Source organism: Microtus oregoni, unplaced genomic scaffold (genome assembly GCF_018167655.1).
Source record: "Microtus oregoni isolate MIOR12 unplaced genomic scaffold, Mior012 000021F_ref0000039, whole genome shotgun sequence".
NCBI lineage: Eukaryota > Metazoa > Chordata > Mammalia > Rodentia > Cricetidae > Microtus > Microtus oregoni.
In genome coordinates, this window is record NW_024543080.1 from 9,589,248 (window position 1) to 9,617,143 (window position 27,896).

General features: G+C 37.1%; 1 protein-coding gene across 1 annotated transcript; it reads right to left on the bottom strand.

The window, feature by feature from the left end:
* Positions 1 to 17,396: 17,396 nt before the first annotated feature.
* Positions 17,397 to 25,052, bottom strand: Odam (odontogenic, ameloblast associated). The gene is made up of 10 exons (XM_041671056.1): positions 25,002 to 25,052; positions 24,874 to 24,915; positions 24,202 to 24,249; positions 23,531 to 23,776; positions 23,100 to 23,144; positions 20,908 to 21,012; positions 19,962 to 20,009; positions 19,240 to 19,311; positions 17,634 to 17,795; positions 17,397 to 17,426 (listed from the first exon to the last, which is right to left on the bottom strand). Exons 1-10 carry the CDS (start codon positions 25,050 to 25,052, stop codon positions 17,397 to 17,399), a joined length of 849 nt encoding a protein of 282 aa, XP_041526990.1.
* Positions 25,053 to 27,896: the final 2,844 nt, after the last annotated feature.

The window sequence follows — 27,896 nt, forward strand, 5'->3', positions numbered from 1 at the left end:
AAGTCTATACCTCTGTCTAATGCTAATACCCTGGAGATTTTAAGAATTTCTCAGAGGCTGAGAGGTTTGGATAACTAAACGTGTTTAATCGCCATTGCAACTGTCTCACACAGAAACCCGACATGGAAAGGGAAAGCTACTTACACTTCGTTTCTCTCGTGCCTGGTCCTGGGACACCTAAAGGTTAAACAGTGAAATCAATTTAACTTGTGCTGATGAAAACATGGAGAAATATATACATATACATGTAATAATTCAACTACCGTCTGATTCTGTTTTGTGCTACCCATTAAAATACACCTGGATGATGGGATGGTTATTGGTTATCTGGATGATGTAGAAACAATGTTCTGAAAAAAACGTTCCCATGCCTCATTATTGCCTTCTGTTTTTGTGGCACTGAGGATCTACCATCAACTCTTGGGCTTCTCATAGCTGATGTCTAGGTTGATTTTTGTCTGTTGAAATACAGAGCGGCGGGCTGTGTCCCGCCACCCAGCTAGCTTTACCCGAAATAATTACACGGAAACTGTATTCTTTTAAACACTGCCTGACCCATTAGTTTCAGTTTCTTAATGGCTAGCTTTTACATATTGATCTAACCCATTTCTATTAATCTGTGTAGCCCACGAGCTGGCTTACCAGGAATGATCTTAACCTGAGTCTGTCTGGAGTGGGAGAACCATGGCGACTCCCTGACTCAGTTTCTTTCTCCCAGCCTTCTGTTCTGTTTACTCCACCCACCTAAGGGTGGGCCTATCAAATGGGTCTAGCAGTTTCTTTATTGCTTAACCAATGAAATCAACAGATTGATATATGACACTCCCACATCATTTGTCAGCATGACACATTTTCTCAATTGAAGCTCCTCTTCCCATTATGACACAAAGTGAGGTTATCTAGGAAGAGGCACCTCAATTGAGAACATGTTTCCATCAGACATTTCTGTTGGGCAAGTCTATAGGGCATTCTCTTGTTTAATCATTGATGGAAGGGCCCAGACCACCATGCGCAGTACTCTCCATGGTGATACTAAGTGGATGAGAAAGCACGATGTAAGTCATGAGGAGCCAATCAGTAAGCGGCACCTCTTCCTGGCCTCAGCTTCAGTTCTAACCTCCTGCTCTGGCCTCCCTTAGTGGTAGATTGTGACCTGAGAGCTTTAAGCTGCAATGAACCCCAACCTCCCTAGGTTGCTTTTGGTCATGGTGTTTATCACAGCAATAGAAACTATACTAAGACAACAGTACATGTTTTTAATATCTATATTTACTGCACAAAAACTACATGGAATAAAATTATACACTGAAGGGCATATGACATTTTCTTAAATCCAATGCTGCAGATCAGGCTTTCAGTATCTTTATAAACTAAAGTGTGTAGAGAGACTAATAACATCATGGAAAATCAGGAATCATAACAAGTGTTCATAAACGTTCTATAAAGGTTTGATCAGTACTCACTGGGAGACAAGCTGCTACTGCCAGAATGACAGAGAACACAAGGAGGGCTTTCATCTTGCCCAGAATATCCTAGACATCAGAGAAAGACAGAATATTAACAGCAATCCAGAAGATACGGTTCTGGTACAGAGGATGTAACTAAGAGCTCCCTGAAGCTAGCCAGTCATTTGCAGTTATATTGTTGGTTTATTAGCGAGTAACCTTCAAAGGACAAACTCAGAGGTGATTTGTGGTTTGTGATTTTTTATATCAGTTATTCAAAAATAACTGTTCATATATTTATGAATGCTATCTTATAGACCTTACTGAGCAAACTACTACATATATACATAATATATTTTGCAGTTTTCTGTAGAATATTTAGTATTTTACCCTGAGAAAATAACTGATTTCCCATGTCATTGGCATTCATTTTGGGTGATGTTGAGATCATGGATATTCTATGGAAATTTAACCTACTGAACTTTCCTGTGTACCTTTGAAAGAGAAGACTAAAATATAAGAAAAATGTGATCATGTTTTGAACTCTGTCTTTTTTTCTTATCATATCAATAAAAATCTAAGAGTCTACAAAGTACCAAGAGATGAGCAGAAGATGATTGGTGAGTTATCTTGTCAAGGTTAGGGTTCCTTATATTTTTAATTAAAAACATTTTTATTTTGAGACGGTGTTTCTGTGTAGCCCTGATTGTCCTAGAACCCACTCTGTAGATCCAGGTGGTATTGAACTCATGGGGATCTGCCTGCCTCTGTGCTGGGAATAAAGACATATTCCACCACCACCTAGTGGTTTAGCATTCTATTAGCAGACTCTCAGTATAGAAACCAATGATATAAAATCACTCCGCCTCTCATGTACACGTATACACTTCTACTTCTTTTTATAAGTTTGGCACTAGGAACGCTCAAGGATGAAACAATAAAACCTGAGCTCTTTCAGGAAAAAGCTAGTTAGAGATAGATAATTATGTCTTTGTAATGTAAAGTAATGCATGCCGCATCCTACACAGAACTTACAAAACGTCGAGAGCGTATAGAAGCAACAGGATGGGGAAATAGTTTGGAAGAGAACAGAATTGTCGACCATTTTATACAGTGGGAATGTTTTCAATGATTATTTAAACTTTCATTGAATAGAGAAATAAACCACATTACAGACTCCTTCAGACTTTATAACACCATACACACCATAATTTACCTGCAACCTTTTTTTTCTATTTCTCAAGCTGTAGCAGTATATTGCTATGTTGAGAAGTCTTATGTTGTGAAGGTATCAGATGCACATTCCTGCTCCATCAATTTCACTCAAAGATTAATAGGAAAGAGAATTTAAGTAATTGTATGTTAAAATCAACATGTTATATTACAGAATTGGCATAAATTTGAAGATACTTTAAAGATGAAACAGGAGGCTTTTAACAAGGTGATAATACTTTTTTTTTGTCAAGACAGGATCTCACTATGTAGCTCTGCCTGTCCTGAAACTCATTGAGTAGATAAAATTATTTAAATTCTTTTCCTATTAATCTTTGAGTGAATTTGATGGAGCAGGAACATACTTCTTATTCATTCATGACATAAGACTGTTCAACATGCGAACTGACAGATCCATCCTCCTGCCTCTGCCTTCCAAGTGCTAGATAGGACTAAAGACTTGTACTACTATCACACCTGGAAAACTCAAAAGTGATAATTCTTTTCACCCACAGAATTCTTGAAATCTTTGCTGACTTAGTTCATAAAATTCAAAAGGAAGGACCTGATCTTATTCCCCTTCTCTTGCTTCTGTGCCTCATCCATGCGAAGATTCCTTTTTGGTCACTCTTTCAATAAATCCTTACTGTAGAGCAATGGTGATTTTCAAAGAAATTCTTACAAACAGGAATACACAAAATGGTTACCCAGTTGTTGTTTATGAATCCAAGCGAGTGGTCCATGATAGTTTCAACATTCTCAATTCTGATAGTTGTTTATAATATATAAAAATTAATACACATATGTAACATTCATCTTCTATAAGAGGCATACAGTCATTGCTTACCTTGATAGTTCAGATCTTCTAACTTAAACTCTCCACTCAGTCCTTCTCTGCGATGCTGCTGTGAGAAGTGGTGGTGACTGGCCTTCAGTGTTGCATCTCTTATATACACTCACAGTGCAATGAGTGCAGGGGTCAGTGGCTGGAAAGCCACTCCCTGGGATCAGTTAATACTCCACTGATTCATCGGCTATCAAAATCCATAGACACTGAGAAATAACATTGGCAGTTTCATGGAAACTATGACAAATCACTGTAGAATATTTCCTTTTGTGGTTTTCCTTTAAATTTTGTCTCTTGTGGATTTGAGGCTTACGGAGCTATAGACATGGTGTTTCATACATATTATACCATTTAATCTCTGAAATAGTTCCAAAAGTAAAAATGATTATCAAATTTTCCCATTGTGGGGGCCAAGAACCTGAGAAATTGAGAGGGTTAACCATTATTTAAGGTACAATAACTAGAATTCTGAGAAGATCATGTTGATTGCAGCAGTTAGCTTCCAGACCCACCTGTAAGCAGCATTTTATAATTATAATATAATCACTTCTGATTTCTGAGACCACAGTGTAGCTGAGCTCTTTTGGTACACGGGCTCTTTTTATCCAACTGCATAATTCATTTTGATGTTTGATGGATATCTCACAGACAACTTTGTCAAAGTGAACTTGGTATTTTTCTTGACCAACCATCCATCTACCTAACCAAAAAAGCTGAGATCACCACATTTTTCATTTTTAACTATTTTATAGTTTTATGCATGCATATAATGACTTCACCCCATCACCTGCTTCCATCCCCTCTCTCCCACTTAAATTCATCTTCTTAACATGTCTCCTTTCTACTTTTATGTCTTTTTTTCTTTTTGTCATATGGGCACCTTTATTAATTTTTTAACAATTATTTTTTCAGGCAAAGCATTTTGATCATATTCTTTCCCTTTGAACAACTCCTCCTAGTTTCTACCTCTCTTCCCACCCACCTTAATACTCTTTCTCTATTGCTTTCAAAAATAAATGAATATCAAAACAGACAAATAAAAACCATGATGAAAATCAAAACAGACAAAGCCCATGAAGACAAAGAGTACTAAACCAACTCAAACGAAGTGGTAAGACCATAAGAGCCAGATATGGTGGCTGACTCCGAGGAAGTATCATATTCCAGACAGAATGCCTAGAACCTCACAGAGACTGTAACAGCATGACCAAGACACGCTCAAGTTCCAACAAGTCAGAATTGGAACATGGAGGGAAGAGGAGGTGGACGCTAAGTCCCACCCCAACCAAAAAACTATTTACAATCTATACCGGCTGCTATCAAGCAAAGATCAATTTTCCCCAATGGAGTGACACACTTGAGGGCCAGGTCCCATGACTTGGAGCAGGTATAGGTTAGTATAAAATTTTTGTGTGACTCATTTAGTTTAGGGATACTTGCAAGTAATTTATTAGAGGCTTGGGAAATTTGTCAGTGGTTACCCAACTGAAGAAAATGGTATCAATTCCTCAGACATTAATAATTGCCAATAGTTTTTAAGAGTGTGGTGGGGACTCATGGGTCCTTTCCCATCCTCAGTGAAGTGTTAATAGGCCCAAACCCACCTAGGTCTGTGTAGTAACTCCAGCCGCAGTGAGTTAATTGGTGACTATGTCTTGTCCAGACAATATGTTTTTGCTATATATCTTTCCATCATTCGGTTCTTACATTCTTTCTTTCCCCCTTTCCATTATGCTCTCTGGGCCCCAGAGAATGTGCATAGATGCCCTACTTAGAGCCCATCACTTTACCAGCACTGATTTCTCTCCCTTTGACCACCTACAAGTCTCTGATTTAACTCCTGTCTGATGTGGTAGGAGGCCTTTCTGAACAATACTGAGAGTAGCATTATCTATGGAATATTTAAAATCCAGTTTGGCAATGTGTCTACTTGCCAAAATAATACTAGTAGGTTTCATCTGATGGCATATGACCTCCCCCGTCAGTGACACTGATCTAGGTTTACCAGGACTAGTTTTAAGTACACTTCTGTCCTATGGAGCATTCCTAAAATCTAATCATTAAATGGTTGGTTACACCAGTGCACACAGCTTGCCTGTAGGTCATTACTATAGCTCCCAGGCTTCAGTTTCAGCTTCATCTCCCTATTTCTTCCCCCAAGATGAGTAATATCTTCATGAATTGTGTCTTACCAGCTAGTTCTGGTGGATATCCAAGAGGAATGGCAAGAGCCAGTATTGTTTTGGGGGCCTTTAGGGACTCTCTAACAACACCTACAGTGGTTTCCCAGGCCTTGCACTAGAGAATGGAGTGGTGTGTGTGTGTGTGTGTGTGTGTGTGTGTGTGTGTGAGAGAGAGAGAGAGAGAGAGAGAGAGAGAGAGAGAGAGAGAGAGAGAGAGAGAAGTATCTTATTTATCCTTGAAAGGTATTTTGAGGAGATTTACATGAAACAGGGTAGATGGATTGCTATACACAATAGGACATAAGCTTTTTTTTGAGGGGGGGCACTTAGATGTCAGAGACAAGAATTAATATATTAACATGGTAAAATACTCTAAAAGGTCAAACTTTTAAGAACAACCGTTTCTGCAGCTATCCAGGAAGCAACTGAGAGATACAGGATGAAGTATGGCTGAAGGCAGTTTTGCATAACCAAATTAAGTAATCTCTTTATTCAATTATAATGTGTAGGCTGGGTGACGAAGAAGGAAAAGCCACTGTCATATTCTAGCAGTCAAGCAAATACAAAACTTCTTTAATCACTAGAGGATTAGAATTTGTGGTAGGGAAATTCACATTGCAAACCACAGTGTGGTAGGTAGGCCTCCATGAAGCATCACTGATTCTTATTTTAGTAAGAGAGTAGAAGTATATTATAGCACATCTTGTGGTGTGTAGAATATGGAACCTGGAGAAATTTGGTGCATTTTAGACAATTATTATATTGTGTGAACTGAAAACATTGAGAAATGACCCAACCTTTCACATATATATGTATTGATATATCAATAACAAGGATTCCTTTTTGTTCCTTAACAAAAGAACAAAACTGTTACTTTTCTTCAAAGAGAATAGACACAAATTCATGCCTGAGCTTTCTTTAAATTCATATTCACTTAGAAGGGAATTCAGTATGACATACACCTACTTGTGTGTCAGTGCTCTAGTAGGTTGGTAAATTCACCCATTTCTTGACTACTTGGCCTACAATCGCTTTTAAAGGAAAATGTTGCAGAATTCTTCAGTTTGAGTTTAATGTAGTAAGTGTCACAGTCACTTCCAGACCAGCCTCTGCCCATAGCTCTGCTCAGTGGAAGGGTCATGGCTAAAACTGGAAACAGATTTGCCCTGAATTAATCTTATTGAGTGCTTGACTTGGACTCCTCTGGACTTGTGTAGCCATTGCTAATGTACAAGTGTTTAAAAATCAAAGTCCAACTTCAGAGCATCTGTGTAATGATTTCCCATTTGCCAGGATCATGACATGATTTTACCAGTATAATTTGAATTTTTAAGAGATACTATTAATATTTTGACATCATTTACAAGGTATTAATGGCTATAGTTAATACACATTAAGATGAATTTTTATAGTTTATTGCAAAACTTCCTTTTTCCTCTTTGAAAATACATATGTGAATACAATTTCTGGTATTAAAATATTTATTATTATTTATGTGAATGAATATTTTGCCTCCAAGTAGGTAAGTACCCTGTGTGTATGTCTGGTGTTTGTGGGGTAAGACGGGATATGCTCCTTTGAAAGAGGTTCAGGAGTAGATTTGCAGAGGCCTCCATATTAGTCTGAGTCAGGTTTTTCTCTTACAGACTGGTTTAACACAGATAGGTCCTTTAACTATTGACAACTACTCAATTATTATGCATTAAGATATAATAAAGCCTTTCCCATTATTTGCTATATACCTTCAACTATTTTAACAAAATGATACTTCTTATATGAAATTTAATAATACCAAAGGTTTTGTACTTGAACTGATAATATCCTTCTGGTGTTTATCTGACCTTTCCTATGCTTATGGTCTGTAATTTCAAAATTCTCCATTTACTTTTTGGGGGAGAGGGTGTTTTGAGACAGGCTTTCTCTGTGTAGCCCTGGTTGTCCTGGAACTCGCTCTGTAGATAAGGTGGCCTCGAACTCATAAAGACCCATCTGCCTCTCCTTCCTAAATGATGGGATTAAAGGTGTGCGCCTCCAGTGCCTGGCCACTCTCCCTTTACTTTTACATTTGACTTATTAACTTGTAACACTTCTGGGGCTGGAAAGATTGCTCAGTGGTGAAGAGCATGTACTGCTCTTGCAGGCAACCCAGTTTGGTGTCCTAGCCTCCATGTCAAGTTGCTCACAACTGCCCATTACTCAAGCCCCATGGTATTTAAGGCATCTGGTTCCAAAAGCACCTTCACACATGTGCACATATTGGCACAAGACATACACAAATGCATATAATTAAAAACAATAAAAATAAACCTTTAAAATATAGGCTTTTTACATTTAAAAACCTTTTGATTATTGTAAATCCAATTATAGTCTTCATAAATAGAAAATTATGTTAACTTCACAATTAGAAAACTTTTAAAATGCTTGCTCACTAAGTACTCACCAATATCAAATATTACAAATGACAAATGTATTATATGTGTACCCATTCACAAACATATACATTATTCAGGGCCTTATGGAATAAACTATAAAATATCCTTACTTTAGAATAAATTGAGCTTAGAGGGTTAAGGGTTTAAGGCTATAAATCTAGTAAACGGTGTAACTTGAGGTCAGGATTAGTCAATTCCTAACCATAATACCAGGAAGATGAAACACTCAAGGACTAATCCACCAAATGAATTATAACAAGTTTTCTGAAATTGCAAAATATGTTCTTTTAAAATTTGCTTCATTTTGAAAGGTTCCCTTCAGATTTATTTGAACAAAAAATTAATATATTGTAAATACAGTCTTTTCATGTTAAATATTTTAACTGGGTTTTAAAAAATGATAGGAACATTTGACTAAGGACATTTGAAAAATAACATTTTATCATAATATTAACTTTTTATTTTCAAGACATAAAATATGTAAACTTTAAAATAAAATTTATGTTTTATTGTTTGGAAGAATTAGTAAATAGCCTAGGTCTGCATTTTTGATATTAAGTTATAAAATTATTTCAATCATTAAAGAGTCATTGTTTGTAATATCCTGGAAACTTCAGGACCATGTACAAGGAATGAAGGCAGACATTATCTATGCCTTCATGGAGCTTACAGCCATTCAGACAAAGGAAAGAAAAGTAACACTTGGCTCTCTGTGAGGTTTGTGAAGGAGAGAGCAAGTGCTACACAAAGGTAGAGAAATAAATTGCTAAGTGAACCAGCCTTTGTTTCATACTGTCTAGGTACTTTTAAATTATATTTTATTACTCTTACATACCATTTATGGTTTTACTTTTATTCATTATTTTTTTAGTGAGTTTGCTTTACAGGCAATGGTTTTGCGATTTGGTAGGATTCCTGTGTAAGAATGTGTGACTTTGCATCTGCATCTATGTCTTAGGCCTCCCCTGGGGCTCTTTCCTGTTTGTTTTGTCCTATTCCCATTTGCATTTGTTTTATCTTATTACTATTTTTGATGCTTGTTTGATTTCTAATGAAAGATAGAAAAGATGTGGATTTGAATGGGAGGGAAGTGGTATGGATTTTGGAGGAACCGAAGAAGGAGCAACCATAACCAAAATATATTGTCTAAAAAATCTGTTTAATAAATCTATTGTTAATAAAACAAAAATAAGAGAAAAAAGAAAAACAGAATTATGAGAGGCAAATATGATTAAAACCCAAGTAGTCAACCCTGAAATCATACACACACAAGTAAAATAGGATGAAATAAGTAGGTTTTGTTTATCTATTTAGTAATATGTATGTGTATTTATATAATATGTATATATATATACATATTATATATATACACACATTCAATTGTTGAAGTAAAAACAACAAAAGAAAAGGTTGAAAACAATATTCTTGGCAGTCATATGGCCTAATTCACAGAACATAAAGGTTTTCTTCACAGAAGTGGAAAGGCCCAGGGTGCATCGCAGAGATGTCACAGGTCCAAGGATCCTGGGCCTCTGAGCCTTCTTTTTTTTTTTAAATTTATTTATTTATTAAGGATTTCTGCCTCCTCCCCGCAACCGCTTCCCATTTCCCTCCCCCTCCCCAGATCAAGTCCCCCTCCCTCATCTGCTCGAAGAGCAATTAGGGTTCCCTGACCTGTGGGAAGCCCAAGGACTGCCCACCTCTATCCAGGTCTCATAAGGTGAGCATCCAAACTGCCTAGGCCTCTGAACCTTCTAAAGGAGTAGAAAAAGTAATCAGAGGCCGATTTGAAGGGACTGAATGCTTCCATGCAGAGGTAGGACAAAGCGAGGTTTCCATTTGTCACAAGTCACTTTTAGTATCTTCCCCTGAGGGTGACTGTGAATCAGGGGTGATACTGGAGGTAAAAATAAATTCAGCAAAAACATATGGAAAAAAAAAAAACCTTTGGACTGTGAGCATGATTCCTCTGATAGTGGCTGTTTTATTTATGTATTTACTTCAGTCTTGCAAAACAATAGTAGCAGGAAATTATGGCTCATACACACAGTTACAGCATTTAAAACTCAGAAGCAGGAGGATTACAGGGATGTGAAGCCACCCTAGACTACACAGTGTGACCTTTATGGGGGGGTGGAGATAATGATCAGTGATGGTAAAAACTCAAAGAAATTGACACTTGCAAAAAGGGTAATATCCATAGTATTTTGGCTTTTTCTTTATTGGCTTATGTCATGATTAGGGGTAGGGACAGTTAGACCTCTATGAAAAAGTCACATTCACAGCAGCTTGAGACATAGGATGTGGAAATTCCAGGCTTCTGTCGAAACTTCTGTAAGTGAGGCAGACTCTGAGGTGAGAGTCAAGGTATGTACGCTGTACTCAAACCCTTGGATTATCCTGAAGTATGCATGAGTAAGGCAACGTTTTGAGGAGTGCAGGGGAAACTGGAGCTGGAATGCTGAGATGCTCAGCAGAGATTTCTACAGCATCCACTGGTTTAGTGAAAGATTTAGAACTTAAGATACCTTCTAATCGGAGGCATTTGATAGAAACCCTGTACTGACCCAGCAGACAGGCAGCAAGAGAGTTGTAAACACCAAGTTGATAGGACTTAGTTTTGCATTGGAACCAAGGAATAAGACTGAAATAAACATATAGACAAGTAAATCATAACTCAAATACAAAAATAGTCCATCCTAGTCCACTCAGAATGGAAATCATTAAAACAATAGACAACAAATGCATGGGGGAATTGGGGGAAAGGGAGCCCTCATTCACTGTTGACCGGCTTGCAAACTGGTATAGTTACTCTGGAAATTAGTTTGGTGAATTCACAAAACGTTAAAAACAAATGAACCGTATGACCCAGCTAGTGTGTGCCCGAAGGACTCAATATCCTCCACTACAGACACTTGCTCAGTCTTGTTTATTAGAGCTCTGTTCACAATAGCTAAGAAATGGAAACAACCTAAATGTCCTTCAGCGGATGAATGGATGTGAAAATGTGGTACATATCCACTACGGTATAGTATTCAGCTGTACAGAAAAATGAAATCACAAATTTTGCAGGTAAATAGATGGAAATAGAAAATATTATGCTAGTGAGGTTACCCAGACATAGGAAGACAAATCTTATGTTCTCTCTCATGTGTGGTTCATAGCTCCAAAGTTTCTGATATAGATATATGAAAAAACAAGGAATGGAAAAAGGACTGGGGAGAGGGGAAGAGAACCTTGGAGAACAGAATAGTATGATGTAGGTGATATTGAGAGGAGAGACATAGAGGAGGGTTTTGTTTGGGGAGGAAGGACAATGATGAAGGAGAGTGAGATGAGGGATGAGAAACACGAGGAATTCTTGGAAAAGACGTGGGAAATACATATTTCATATTTATTTAAACTTGTACACAATATATAAGTTTGTACATACATATGTGTATATAATTAAATCATACAACTTGGGGTGATAATTCTCTCTCTAAGAGCCCTAGATTATCCAGTAAAAAGACCAGCACATAGCATGAGAAACTTCTCTTTCAAATTGCTGGTCAGGAGAGTTAGATGTCTAAAACAGTATATCTTTTCTGCTATAACCTTTGCTTGCCTCTCAGAAGTTGAAAATAAACCTCTATTGCTAAAGAGACCACACCAGGTGTATTTGAGCAGTAACTGGCACAAAAGCCTACTCCTTAGGAACCTTTTGTTACGATGAAAGCTCCCAACGGAGGAAACCAATCCATAGTCCTACCTAGCTGGGATGTCTACGAACCATAGCAACGACCAGCATGGCAAGACATCCCTAAAGGTGCAGTACTGGCCCCCATATCCTGGTGGTAACCAACTGTTGTCTAATTGGACTCAGGGCCCACTTGACAGGAGGGGAATCATTCCTAGGCAAGTTCATGGATAGTGGGGCCATGGACCTTAGAGCACAACCTACTATTGTCACTTTCTTAAACAGTATACATTCTAATTGCATTCTAAATTATTTATTCTTGCATAAGGTAAATCTAGACCTCAGCCTTCATGAAATAAATAGCTGCTGACAATCAAATACTAGATCAGACATCTACCAGATCCATGCAGAGGGACACTCTGGAGCAGTGGCTCTCAATCTGTGGGGCCTGACCCTTTGGGGGTTGAATGACCTTTTCACAGGGGTCACATATCAGATATCCTGCATATCAGATATTCACATTATGGTTCATAACTGGAAAACTACAGTTATGGAAAGCAATGGACATACTTTCATGCTTGGGTCATGAGGTACTGTATTCAATGATTTCAGTGTTAGGAGGCTTGAGAACCATGTGACAGAGGAAGAAGATTGAACTCAGAGTTTTGTTTAGTTACTTATAAAGTCAGTGGACAGCTATCAGACACAGACCCTGCAGAGACATGTGAAAGAAATGAGGAATATGATGCTTAAAGCAAAATCAGTCAGTAGAAAGAACCGACAGACAATCTAACCATTGTGGTCAGAGTAGCTAGAATAACTGTATCAAGGGACTGATGAGAACATAAAAACACACAGAAGTAGCAAACATCAAAACAAAAGAAACACAAGGGTCTATTAAGCATGGAAAGTTAACATAGACACAAAGAAACTGCAAAGTAAACCACAAGACATCTCTTCATCTTTTGTGTTAAAATAGCAAAAGTTAGAAAGAGAATTCTCAGCTCTAGTATCTGCCACTGCACCAAGCTGGGAGAGCTGTTCAAGCAGTAAGAATTGAGAGAAAGAAGAGAGAACTGAGGCGAAGTGTTGCAAACTTACAAATTGTTATTAATTGTTTAACAGCGTCTTCTTATCTTCTTTTTTGTTTCCCCCCCACACACAAGACATCTAGCTTTATTTTGCTGCAACTAAACTCAGCTTAAATAGTAAACTAAGTTTATTAATTTAATTAATTATAAAATTAATTTAATTTAAAATATTAAATACTGTTGGATATTTTTATGTCAACTTGACACAAACTAAAGTCACCTCAAAGGAGAGAAATCAATTGAGAAAATGCCTCCAGAAGATCCAGCTGTAGGGCATTTTCTTAATCAGTGGTCATTGGGGGAGGGCCCAGCCCATTGTGGATGGGGCCATCCTTAGGCTATTGGGAGTTCTATATGATAGCAAGCTGATCAAGCCATGGAGAGCAAGCCACTCATCCACGGCCTCTGTATCAGCTCCTGCCTCCAGGTTCCTTTCCTGTTTGAGTTTATCTTCTTATCCTGTGACCTTACCCTACTTTCTGAACCTATTCTAGAGTTGTAAAATACATATTTATAAAAAGCAGTGAGCTAGAACATTGATGTCAACTTTACAGATAGTGGTAAGTAACTGAAAATAGTTCAAATGTTTGAGAAAGCAGAGTTCTATATCCATACCATGCAATGTGTCATCAGGAATAAATCACATAAAAATTGTTTAGTAGGAGAAGCCAGTCATGAGAAATATATGCGATTTTATTGATACGGATAAAAAGAACAGGGGGGATTCAAGTGTGTTGTGCTAGTGAGGTAGCCTGGTCTGAAAATATCAGTGCATTGATTCAGATGCTGGTAACTCCCAAAACCATGTTCAATAGAACACTTAGATTATGGTTGCCAATTAGTTGGTCATTATAAGAACAATGGATAGATTCTTTAAAAAAGCTTAAAAAGTGTTTATAATTCATCCCCAATATCAGTAAGTGCTCCAGTTGATAAGGAGTCATGCTGGATTTCACCGTTTTTCTAACTTCCCCACTGTCTCATCTTGAACAGAGAAGCTGTATCACACTCTTCCTTCCTCTCCAGGCTCTGGGCTTCCCTCTAACTATATTGTCTTTTAAAATTGGGTACTTGGTATAGGATATTATAGGTTGTCTCTTCAGTACTTGATTGAATTACATCATGGAACTTTAAAATTATTTTCTGAATGGTTGTAATTTTGGGAATAAAATGCTTTTAGCTGCCGAACACCTGAGGATTATTATACTTCCTGGTGTTTGTCATATCTGATGTTAGGAGCTCAGTCAAGCACTGAGGATTACATTCCTTAATTACATGAACTCAGGGAAAAGTACACAGAATAGAATGAAGGCACAGTCGGTGATTAATGGGTTGCTCGTCCAGAGAGAAAAAGTAGATTCAGAGTTACAACACTATTAAATGAAGAAACAGCTACAATCCTATAAAATATGATCAAATGTAGAACCTAGAATATCACTTTTTTCTTTTTCTTTTCTATTTTCCCTCCCTTCCTTCCTTCCTTCCTTCCTTCCTTCTCTCCTGTATGTTTGTCTGTCCGTCCATTTGTCTGTCTGTCTTTCCCTCCCTCCCTCCCTCCCTCCCTCCCTCCCTCCCTCCCTCCTCTTTCTTTCTTTCTTTCTTTCTTTCATTTTTTTCTTTCTTTTTTGTCTGTTTTCTTTAGCTGTCCTGTAACTCAGAGATCCATTTGCCTCTGCCTCTCCTGAGTGTTGGATTAAAGGTTTGCACCACTACTGCCTGGTGATCACCAAATTTTTTCTAATAGCATTTTTGTGGGGTTTTAATTTTTTCCTTTACATTTTTCTCTGCTTCCCTCTCTTCCTTCTTTCTTCCCATCTACCCTCCTTTGTATCCCCACATTCCCAATTTACTCAGGTGATCTTGTCTTTTTCATCTTCCTATGTAGATCCTTGTATGTTTCTCTTAGGGTCCTCTTTGTTGTCTAGGTTTTCTGGGGTTGTGGACTGTAGGCTGTTTTTTTCTTTGTTTTATGCCTAAAAGCTATTTATGAGTACATATAATTTTGTCTTTCTGAATCTGGGTTACCTCACTTAATAGGTTTTTTTCTTAGATCCATCCATTTGCCTGCAAATTTCAATATGTCCTTGTGTTTTACCACTGGAACACCAAATTATTGAATAATATAACATGTATTGGTTTATTAACTTATTCATCTTTAACACATGCAGATTCACATATGTGGTAGTTTGAATGTAATTGGCCCCCATAAACTCATAGGGAGTAGTACTATTAGGAGGTGTGGCTTCGTTGGGTAGGTAGGACCTTGTTGTAGGAAGCGTGTCTCTGTGGGGGCTGGCACTGAGGTCTACTATGCTCAAGATACATCTGCTCCAGCACCGTGTCTGCTTGCATGCTACCATGTCCACCATGATGATAGTGGACTAAACCTCTGAATATGTAAGTTGCCCCGATTAAATTATTTTCCTTTACTAGAGTTGCTGTGGTCATGATGTCTCTTCACAGCTAGTATAACATGCTTCTATTAACATACATATAAGGTACATTAAATGCTAAATTTCCTGTTTTCAGATAATTTTTGCTAAAGATCTGAATTTGAGAAAATAAGTTGAAAGTACTTTTAGGTTTACATGTGAAAAAGAGAAAAGTAGCTCTTTAGTACTTGTATGTTATTTCAAGCAGTACTTTCAGAAATTCTAAAATTCATATCTCACTCTGCCCTATTTACAACTGAGAATAGAGGCCTAAGTTTAAGTGGCATCTTCAAGATTCAAATCCAAATGTGATGAAATTCAAAATCTATGTCCCAGCGTCTGTAGACTGCTGTCTCCCCAGATAAGCGGGCACCTTCTTTCTGTCCTTTTGCATTCAGCACCCATCTTTCTATGTAGTTGTGGTATAAATAGAGCACACATGGTTAATATCTGTTTTTGAAATAATTCTGGAGGGCCAGGCATGGTACTGTATACCCTTAATCCCAGCACTCAGAGGAAGAAACAGGTTATATGCGTTGAAGGCTAGCCTAATCTACATACTTAGTTCCAGGACAGTCAATGCTATAGGGTGAGACCCTGTCTAAACAAACAAACAAAAACACAAATCAAGACAGAACAAAACATTGACTTTGATGGAGAATGAATCATAAGCAAGCTGACAGAATGGGATTGGGAAAAACAAGCAGATGTTGACATGAGAAAGGTAGACTCATAGTTTATTTCTTTTTTACCAATTACCATATTCATCATAAATCTATTGACAATACATATTTATTTTCTTTAATGGCACAATTTTAGAGACATCTTTATTAATACAGTTATCAAATAAATTTGCTATTATGAGCTTTATTTTTAGTATTGTTATTTTCTAGATTATATAAGCATAATTACTTCTGTCTTTGGGAAAAACAGCCTTGTAAAGGTAGAACTTATTACATGGTGTATTAATTTTTTTGTGACATGAAGAGTATACTAAGTAAAGAAAATTAGGAGACTAGTGAAGAGATTTTATACCATTAAACAAATATCTATTAGTATAGAAGAGGAAAATGATCTAAAAGACAGCGAAGGTAACATCACATCTTCTCCCTGAAAGTAAGAAAGAACAGAGTTTCAGTATTAGTAGGTTCTTTTGAATAAAATTGTGTAGCTATTTGAAATCGTTTGTAAAAGAAACAAAAACATCTCATTGGGAGTTTTACACTGGCCGAAGCTCACACTTTCGGAAACACTTTCGGAAACACCTTTCAGGTTTGGTACCAGTAGCTTGAATTGATTTGCACTATTCAAATAGTGCATCAGTGAGGTACTTTTCTAGAGAGGAAAGGATGCTCCTTGCTCCTGACTGTGTTCTTAATGGCCCCTTTCTATTGAAGTCTGCTCAATGTTGCTTCTTCCAGAAGGGTCTGAATGAGCTCATGAGAAATTTGAAACACTTTGTCCTTTAGTTTGCTTATTAAATGACTCTGCATTCCTTTCTATGTGTGTTTTTATTAGTAGTATAACTTCAAGGATGCTTTCCTAATAAATGAATAATGTATCTTCAGTAGCCAACCAAGTTCATTTAGACAAATATCTAACCATAGTTATATTTAGGATGTAATTAATTAATTTTGAAATTGCTCTGTCATTATGCAATTTTTTATTACTTTACTATACTTTATTTAAAACAAGGAGATATTAACATTAATCACAATATTTAGTTAGTAAAGTGAAAAGATGTCTTGAGAGGACTGACTATGTAGAGAACATGTGATTTCTTTTATATAGAAACAATATACTCAGTATTTATGTGACTCATATCAAGTTTATAGTATAGGCAAATATGACTTTAAGAAGTTAATTTTGATTTTTAAAATTTAGGCAAATCTCATAATTGGTGTGGTCTTTGTAGGCAGATTTAAACACTAGCTTGTTTTTCCTATAATCTTTATGCTAAGAACTCTTTGTTAATTTTCAAATGAATTTTTTGTTAAAAATTGTTAGGGCATTTAAGCTATAATCTTGGCAAAAAAAAATACCTACCAAAATCTCCGAGTGATTAAGACAATATCTTATGGCTCTCTTAGTTTATCAGTCTTGACCTAATGAGAAAGAACATTCACAAGAAGCTCATATTACAATTAAAATCAAGTTACACCCTGAAAAAAATGATTTAAAATAATAATTGTTGGCTGTTTTTATTCAGAGTTATGGCAATATATTATTACTTACATGCACTTTTATTATAATGTCTCACTTAAACCATAAAGAACAATTTATTTCATAAAATGAATCTTTGGTCACTCTACCTTTTGTTCTAGAAGTACTGGGGCAATAGTTGGGTCTATTGCAGGAGTGAAAACATTCTTGTTGCTTGGTTTTGGTGAAGTTGGAGGCATGAAAACTCCTCCATTGTCATGCTTAAAGCTGACTGATTCTCTTTGTGAATGCAGCGGACCGCCTTCCATGGGCTGTAAGAACAAGAATAGGACAAAGTGGTTACATCTCCAAGTAGACCCCTCAAACTCAGAAGACTGTGAAGCTAAAGGATTGAGGGGCACAAATAGGCATCACATTAAACAATATGTGTCTTATTAGTTTTATAGCTCATAAACTATCTTAGGTTGTGATTATATTTCACAAACATGGTTGTATATTGATAGCTACTTTTAAATTTATTCTTTGAGAACATCATACATATGTGTGAAGTATGACTAATAAAAACTCAGAGACAGAAATTGGGGTTCAACCTGAAGATCTGAAAAACAAAGAAGTCAGCCACTAGCTCTTACCTAGGTCTAAAACGGCGATCCTGCCTCAGGGAATCTCAGAATGAGACTGAGAGCTGTCTCCTATCATTTAATAATCCCCTCTAGTTCTGGTACTAAAGGTATGTGCCACTGGGATTAAAGGCAGGCACTGCTCTGTTTCTATGGCAGCTAGTGTAGCTACTGGGATTAAAGGTGTGTGTCACCACTGCCTGGTCTGTAAGGCTGACCAGTGGGGCTGTTTCACTCTCTGATCTTCAGGAAAGCTTTGTTTATTAAAATACAGATGAAATGCCACTACATGTATGCAGTGTGTTATAATTATATCCACCCCACATTTTCCCTTCTAACTTTTTTTGAGTTTTCTAGCACATCTGTCTCTTAACTTCAGGTACTTCTCTTTCTCCTACCTCTCTTCCTGCTCCTCCTCCCCTCTTTTATTTTTAAGTTAACATACCCCACTGCATCCAATTAGTAATGTTATTAAACATGTTGGTGTGGTTCATCCATTAATGCACGTGTTAGCCGTTAGTGACTATACCACCAAAGAGAAATGACTTTCCCTCTCCAAGTCATCAACTACCAATAGTACCCCAACTTTTAAATAAGGTACACAGAAGAGTTCCTGGAAAAAGTTTTTCAGTAAATAGTTGAGGAATTGAATGATTTAAATCTTGACTAACAAAGAATACAGGGGGAAGATCAGTAATTGTTGATGATAATTGTAACAGTATGTGGTAGTTTGAATGTAATTGGTCCCTATAAGCTGGTAGGAGTGTAGCTTTGTTGAAGTAGGTGTGGCCTAGTTGGAGGAACTGTGTCATTGTGGGGGTGGGTCTTGAGGATTTCTATGGTCAAGATACTGCCCAGTGTCTGTGTCTACTCCATATTGCCTTCTGATCAAGACATAGCCAGCACCATGTGTGCCTGCACGCTGCCATGCTCCCCACATGATAATGAGCTGAATATCAGAAACAGTATGTAAGACACCCCAATTTAACGTTTTCCTTATAAGCGTTGCTGTGGTCATGGTGTCTCTTCACCCTAACTAAGACACAGTGTTTACAGTAAACGAATACTACTGAAGGAACTTGGAAGTTCTTATTGTCAATTTCCAGTTACCACAAGGTTTTGTAAGGAATCTTACCATCCCGGGGGTTTCTGGAGCTGTGCCTACAAAGGTGTCAACAGCTAAATGCTGCTGTCGTCCTTGTACACCCTGAAGAAGCAGAAGGGTAAAGAGGTCTAAATCAGTGATGGATCAGCATACATTCTTTTGCCAACCAAAGCACTCCATCACAATTCAACTTCTTACGAGTTTAGATTTGAGAAAGAGAAAGGCCACTGTAGGCAGGAGAGAATGGACACTCAGTGTGCTTCAGGCGTAGAAGTCTGTAAAGCATCAACCACAGGGAATGCTGTGTCTGAATGCAATGAAGCTTGGAATATGAGATTTTCTAGTGTCATGGTAAGAGACCGAGTACAAGTGACCTCACATCCTGGTTACTACTAGTGACTTGCTCCCCAGACACAGCCTCAGACTTGTTCTATTATCTTCTATCTGATCCCTAAGACACTCAGAGAACACCCCTACTCCCCCGAACATTCCCTTTCCAGGACTGACTAATACTTGAGTATTCTCCCTCCAAAACCATCCAATGCAAGTTCTGTAAGTCAATGCAAGTGCACCTAAGAAATCTTTCTATGGTTTCTTATGTGTGTTTGCATAACAATGTCATAGGTAATCAGACTTCATCCATCTAGAAGTGTACTCTTGGTGATTTTTATTTGAAAGACACACTTGTGTTTAATAGAAAAGCAAGTAGTACCAAATATATTTTTAGATATTAAAATTATGCATTTACTCACAGGTTCTGCTTGTTGTGGTATGTATCCAAATTGATTGTAGAATGGTATCTGTCAGAATTTTGAAAAAGGTATTAGATTAATTGTGACAATTTTTGTCATAAATTTTTGAAAAATGATCACTTAAAATTATATGCGTTTTACATTAATTAAATGTTTTTTCAAAGTCTACATGTTTTAGTTTTCAAAAATCAACATTGAATGTTAAGACATCTTTGAACACATATCATGAGAGATCTGAATTTAAACTGAATTCTCAAAATTTGTTTTAGGCTTAGAAAATGAATATATGGTATCAAATTGTATTTCAAGTTCTAGTGATCATAAGTATTTTACTTTTCAATCTTTCATATTTTAGTGTTTTCATAATAAGCACATAATATATTTATATTACATATAAATTATTATATGCACATATATTTATATGTATATATACATGCATATATTACATATTAATAGAGAACAAGTAGTACCAAATATATTTTTAGATATTAAAATTATGCATTTACTCACAGGTTCTGCTTGTTGTTGTATGTATCCAAATTGATTATAAAATGGTATCTGACAGAATTTTGAAAAAGTTATTAGATTAATTGTGACAATTTTTGTAATAAATTTTTGAAAAATGATCACATATATTTGAAAAATATATATGTATATGAATATAATGAGTACTTATAGATTCTAAATGTAAGAAAAATCCGATTCAGAAAAAAAATCGGTTTTGAACCTGATTTTATTAGAACCATTTCCTGACTCCCTTCATTGAGATTATAGGCTTAGTGTGTTGCCACATTAGTTCAGAGTTTGCTTCTAGGAGAGACACCATGTCCTATTCTGTGAGGTCAAGTGCTTGAGTGCACTATCCATCCTCAATTATTCTTTTCTCAGGGTACCTACCTTTTTCCAAAATTGAACTAATCAGATTAAAACCAAACCAACATAGTACCTGCTCCTCAAATAGCTGCGGGCCTGTTTGCTGAGGTGATGATGTGACCGCTTGCTGAAGTTGCTCCCAGGGCAGAAACATGTAAACTGGGTAGTACCCAAACATCTATGTGTAAACACAGAAGCACACAGGAAGTTTCATTCGATCAGGATGAACAACATTTCTCACTCTTTTACCATCAGTAATACGTTAACCTGGTATTATAGGTATGAACTACCATCCCAAGCAAAAACTGAACTGTGCATAGCACTTTTACAGTGTTGCCAAATTTAGAAACAACTTGTACCCAAAATGATACCAGACTTCAATTTTAGAGTTGCATATTTAAAGAACTTAGGATTCAACTAAGTAAATGAAGCATGTGTTCTTTTAACAAATAGTATCTTAAAAATGTTGTATATAGGTTAGTGTGCAAGCCTCTAAGGAGAGATAGTCTATGCAGTATTTTTCCTATAATCTTGAGAATTGTAATTCTGCAGAACATGATATTAAAAGTTCTGCCTAGTGAATGAAAAGGAAATTAAATTAAATTCTTAATGATTTCCATTTTATTACAATAATTCTTGGGCGATCAAGAGGCTCAGGATTAAAAGCACGTGTTTCTCCAGTAGATGACCTGGCTTTCCTTGCCAGCACACACATGGTGGCTCAAAACCACCAGTTAACTCCAGTTCTAAGATATCCAATGCCCTCCTCTGACTTGAGGTGCTACATGCCTATGGTGCACATGCATACACATAGGCAGAACACTCAGAGATGTAATAAATCTATATGCATTTTAAAAATAATCATTATGAATTTTAGAATATTAGAGAAACCTAGGAAGTGATAAAACAAATAAAAGCACCAATGTTGTCATCTTTGGGATTCTAGTTATGTCTATGTGCATGTACATAAAGAACCTGTGGAAAATAAGAAGCATGGTACATGGATACATTGTTTAATGCTGTGTTATCTTTTGTATAATCAGATGAGTATAGTAGCTATAACATTTGAAGATAATGCAACCATGTTTCTGAAATAAATACAACTTGCATAATAGGTTTTTATCCTGGACAAGAGTAAAAATCACCCATTAAACATTCAGAAACCCAACAATATTTGTCTGGTCAAGTAAGTGATACCTAGCGCCTAAGGTGGGGCTTGGTGTTTGTAATTTTCGAAATTGCCAACTAAGATTTTGATGTAAAGCCAGTGTAGAGAGCTGGATTAGTGGTTAAAAGATGGGAAGAGGACTGACTTCTAATTCAGGTATTTAGTTCACTGGGATAAGATACTTAATCTCGTTAAAACTATGTTTCCCGGTCCTTGAAATGAAGTAATCGTGTTTGTCACATATCTGACTCTCTACACACTTGCGATATGCAATGAGATAATGTCTAGAATTGTGTTATTATGTAATGGCGGTGGGAGTGAAACTTAATTGCATAATAACGCTTACAGAAGAGACAAACAGTGTAACTTTGTTTGAGCAAGTAATAGTCTTCGTGTGAATAGTGATTTATATGTAGCCCTATTTCTTTGAATATGAGGTATTATATAATTAGTGATTTATATGTAGCCCCATTTCTTTGAATCTGAGGTATTATATAATTAGCTAATATTAACAGAACTTTCTGTATTAACATAACAAATTTGTTAGTTAATATAAAATTAATTTTTTATTATTGAAGGAAAATTTTCACTTAATTATAACGTGACACAAATCATAAGCACTGCATTCAAGAGTGTGGGAGTTTTATAAGAGGTGAATAATGTATGTTAGTGTTATTTTGCAATAAAAATATGATCACTATAATGTGTATTATTTATAGCTACATATCAGATATAAATGCAAGATTATCTGAAATAAAGTTTGAGAGGGTACAGAGTCAGCTCCTGGGATTGTTCCCTGGTGTCGGCACTTAAATACAGAGAAGACATGTCCTGGTCTTACTGAAATCTTTCCCTCTGCATAGTGATATCGTAGATATGCAAGGGTCCCAGAGATCCTATTTGGCTCCTGTTCTTAGAGAATCAAGTAAACCCAGCATCAGTAGATGTCAAGAGGCTAGTGATGGTGCCTCTAGCCAGTGATGGGTGATCCACAGGTGATGAAACCCTGATGCTGGAGACCCAGGGGAGCAAGAGGTAGTGCTATGGAGAGCGCAGGGAGCCACTTCTGTGTTAGCCACAGGATTCTGTTCACTCACCTGTGTTTGATCCTGAGGCACTTTGAAGGGAACCACATAGGACACCTGGAGAAAACAGACAAACAAACCCTGAGAATCATATAAACAAATCATACTCTAGTTGTTACTTAAAATTCTTGATCTGCTTTTCCTAGGGCTAGCTTCCCATGTATCTTTTGATTAGCAATATCCACTAATGTTTTATCTTCTACATGAGTTATTATTCATGCAAATTATGCAACTACATACTCCTGATCACTGTCTATAATCTAGGGTAATAGATTTTAATGCTACTTTTATATTTAAAATTAGGAGATGCTTTCCATGGTGGTTGAAACAGCATAGGAGACATAAGACACAATAAGACTCTTGTCCTATATCAAAGTTTTAAATTATCACAACAACCTTTATGTTCTGTCTTACAGCTGCAATATGGAAGAAGTTCCACTTACAAGGTTAGCAACCTGTGGAGTCTGTGGTGGGGTCTGCTGCTGTGAGGGTTCTGGTTGGCCAGCCTGGCCTACTTGGGCAAGCCCAAACTGTCCTGAGAAAGGTATCTGATTTGGTAAAAATTCAGCAAAGCTCTCTAGTGTTGAGATTGGAAACTGTAGGCCTCCTGGGACCTGAGCTTGTTGTTGTTGCTGCTGCTGCTGCTGCAGAATCCCAGGGAAGGAAGCAATCCAGGGGTTAAATGTACCCTGTGATAAACAAAGATAGAAAGGAAACATTACTCTCTCACATTAAAAAAAAACTTGAAATCAAGACAATTTATATATTTTAAGTTTTATGAGAAGACATCTCAGCTCCTTATAAACAAACCAACCTCACAAATAGGAGGTTTTCAACTGTCATGAGAAATATGAAATGCAAGGAGTTGAACAAAGAACACAAGTTTCTGCAGAAATTTGATTGAATTCAATTTTTTTTCTTTACTATTCTTTTTGGGTGGCTAGATACAGCTTTGTTTAAAATGGTTAGCTATCTCAAAAGTCATCAGAATTAGTGCCAGGCACATATAAAATTCTTAACAATATACATGAATGCATTTTGTTCTCATTTCACACCATAGGAAACGCACATCAGAAACACATTCCCTCTGAACTGTTTATGTACATTGCAGTACCTGAAATTCCAGTGGCAAAAGTCTACCATTATTCAGATTGAGGAGTAACTAGAAAAGGCGAGACAACAGGAAAATGAGATGATTATGCATTCTGAAATGAATTCTACAGAGGGAGCACAAGCCAGAGCTAGTTGACTCGCTTCAGTTGTGAAGTGACACTTTTCTCCGCTAAGACTGCATTAAACCACAGGGATTAGAGGTTTGAGTTGAAGACAAAGTTTGAGTTTAGCAATGCTGCCCCTGCTATGAATGACACCTCACAGTTTTATCAGCTTAAGTTTTTCTTATTGAAGGGAAATTTTCATTTAATTATATGTGGAGTCAAATCAGATATGCTGCATAGAAGAGACAAGTTTTCAGTGGAGTTTTATAACAGCTGAGTAATATGTGTTAGTGTTATTTGTAATAAAATAAGCGTGTTTTATGTTTATGCATCTGTATTTAATACCTACATTAGTACTACTGAAACAAAGTGTACAGATGACACTGTGTTTGGAGAGCTTATTATTACACAAGGAAGACAAAACAACTCTTTAGAAGCCACCTGGTAGACAAAACAACCATATGTTTGGAGATGTTTAAGACCCAGTGACCTGGATGCAGGCTTTTATCTCTTTCCATTGTATTTTCACTTAGAGAACACAGGAGAATGACCTAATTACTTAAACTAACCTCATGACTGTTGCTAGCAGACAATAGGCGATGTGAGACAAGCTAAAAAAAAAAAATAAAGAAAATGGTGAGGAAAGGGAATTGCATAGGTTTGTATGCTGAAATCAAGAGCACCATGCTCCACTTACCGGGGCTGATGATGTAGCTCCTAGGAGTCCAAGAAGAATTATAATTTTCATTTTCAGATGATATACCTATACAATGAGTTGTAATACTTAGCTTTAAAAGGTACTCTTTGCTTAAAATTTCATGACAAAAATAAAGGCATAGCAAAGTTCATCAGATGGCACTGTCAAATCCACATGCTAGCTGAGTCAGTTTCTATTTACTTACATTTATGGCTCGAAATAAGAATTATCTGTATGGCTATCTCTTAATGTAGATATTTATGAAGAAAACTGTTTCCTTGACCATAAAGCTCATTTAGTGGTAGATGATGTAGCCATATCACTGTTAGCCTCTGACTGAAGGGTATGCATTCTCCAGTCCGTGAAGCTCCATTCCCGCCCCCCCAACACACACACACTCTGTCTGCCTGGGATCAACTGACTGGGTCTTTGTTATTAGGATGATCTTAATGTCTGCAGTGAAAAAATATCACAACAAATATCTACCAGTACTAGGCCAAAGAGAAAATTTCCATTAGAAATCTAATAATATTCATGATTATTAGCTGTGGTAGTGGCAGCATTGTCTTCTTCATCCAGGAGAAGGTAAACAGTAGTAGCGATACTTACGGCAACGGGTGGATACTTCTAACCTCTTGCTGCTATCTGTAAAAACACCTATTGTATTTCACACTGCGGCCATATCCACACGTCAGGGTGACCACGTTAGTGTATCAGAGTCTGGTTTTTGAAATATCAAAGCAAAGATCCCATATCTTACCTTACTCCTTTGTAAGATCTATGTCCCTTTCTTTCTCAGTTCTGCTCTTCAGATCGTCTCTTAAAATTTAAAACCCGTCTTTAGAAAAAAAGGGACCAATCATCATTGAAAGGGACCAGTGATTCAGTGGGTTTTAGACAATGGCTTAGCTAATAACCCCTTTCCTCATCATCCCTGTGGTGTATGAACCCTCACACCCTAAGTAATTCTTTTCAATTACCCCTGAGACGTTTTTCTGGGCTCACTCTTGGTTTCTCCATGGTCATGACTAACTCCCCTGGGCTCATTTTGTTCCACTCCTTTTATCATTTTTAAAATCGATACCTTAAATTAGTAACCCCAAACCCTTTACTAAATTTAAGACTCCGTAAGTGATGATTTTTTTCCTCTGAGAAGAAAATTCAGACTGCAAATACAACTCAGATCTTAGTAGAAGTACAAAGCTTAGTTGGTAACAATATCATCCAGGGCTCTGCCATTAGGCTGAGGTAATGTGAACTTGATTTACTTGTTAGTTTATTTTTTATTTGAAAATAGATTATTCTCTCATATAATATATCCAGGACATAGTTTCCCCTCCCTCCACTCCTCCCAGCTCCTCCTGCATATTTTTCCTCTTCCCCAGGTCCGTATCCTCTCCTTTCTCTTTAGAAAAGAGAAGACCCCCAAGAGACAACAACTAAACAGGATAAAACAAGATGGAATAAGACAAAGTAAAAGCCCTCATAGTGAGGTAGGATGAGGTGACCCAATAGGAGGGAAAGAGTCCCAATAGAAGGCAATAGAGTCAGAGATACACCTGCTCCCACTGTCGGGATCATTTCTAGAGTTTGCCACTTTAGCTTTTTGAAAACAGTAGTGAATATCCTTCCATTTATGAAGTAAAATCCTAAAAAGTCTGAATTTCTAGATATTTATGAAATGAAAATCGTTAAGTTAATGAACATGAAGCATAATTGTCTACAGTTTTATATATTGAAAGTATAACCGTGTTATTGGCTTCACATCATTACTTATTTAAACTTATTTATTAAAAATAGTCTAGTGTTTATTTTGAATGTTTGTCAATATTTTAGTATTTTATACTCTAATATTCTAGGAGCACAAGCACTGTGGTAATGAATTATGGGGGAATTAGTCAATTAATTTGATCTTATCATGTACTAAAGCAGAAATAATGGATTTCTAAAACAAAGTTGTATCTGTTTTAGTAAGATGGTGCTTATGACCTAAGGGCTGCCCTATCAAAAGGCTAAGGCAGTCTCTTTATTCAACCAATGAAAGCAACACACAACAGAAAAGCCTTCTACACCATCTCTTAAATTTTATTTTATCTTCACTGACGCCCCACCCGACTCCTCTCATCCTGGGGCAGGTAGGAGAGCTAGTCCTATGGTCATATAAGAGCAGGAGAATTGTCCCTGACCCCTATCAGCTGCAGCACTCAGAGAGCAGGCTCTTCACCTTCCCAGGGCACCACAATAAAACCAAGGCTATTAATGAAGATCTGGGTGAGCCAGCTCCCAAGTTGTGAGCATGGGAGAGATGTCCCATTTCTCATCTGTCTTGGGGCAGCATGGACAGGTGAATGAGACCCCCTCCTCTCAACGTCTGAGGAAGGGAGGAGAACTGGCCCTGTTGTTAAAAGAGTTGGAGAGTTATCCCTGACCCCACAAACTGCAAAACTAGGGAGAACAGGCCCTACATCTTGCCAGGGCAGCACAATAGAGACAACCCAGTTCAGGTGGTATGGGTGAACCAGTTTCAAAGTTATAAACATGGGAGAGCTGTCACCATCTTTCATCTGGTGAACCAACTCTACAGCTGCTCAAAGCCAGACCTAGAGCTATGACTTGGCCCAGCCCAACATCCACTTCATCTCTGCTGGAACACATGAACGAACCTGACCGGCATACCTCAAACTGTAGGATCTCCACAACACAGGGTAACAACAGTATACCCAGGAATAGTCCTGGTGAGTACCCAGTATCAACATTGTAGTAGAAACCAGAGCCTTGAACCAGAATACTTGCAAGTAAAGATATATGAACAAAGGGGTTTATGCCATGGCTTACTGCATCACACTGCAGTTTTCATGATGAGATTTTTAAATTTTTCTCCTTTTAAAATCTTTT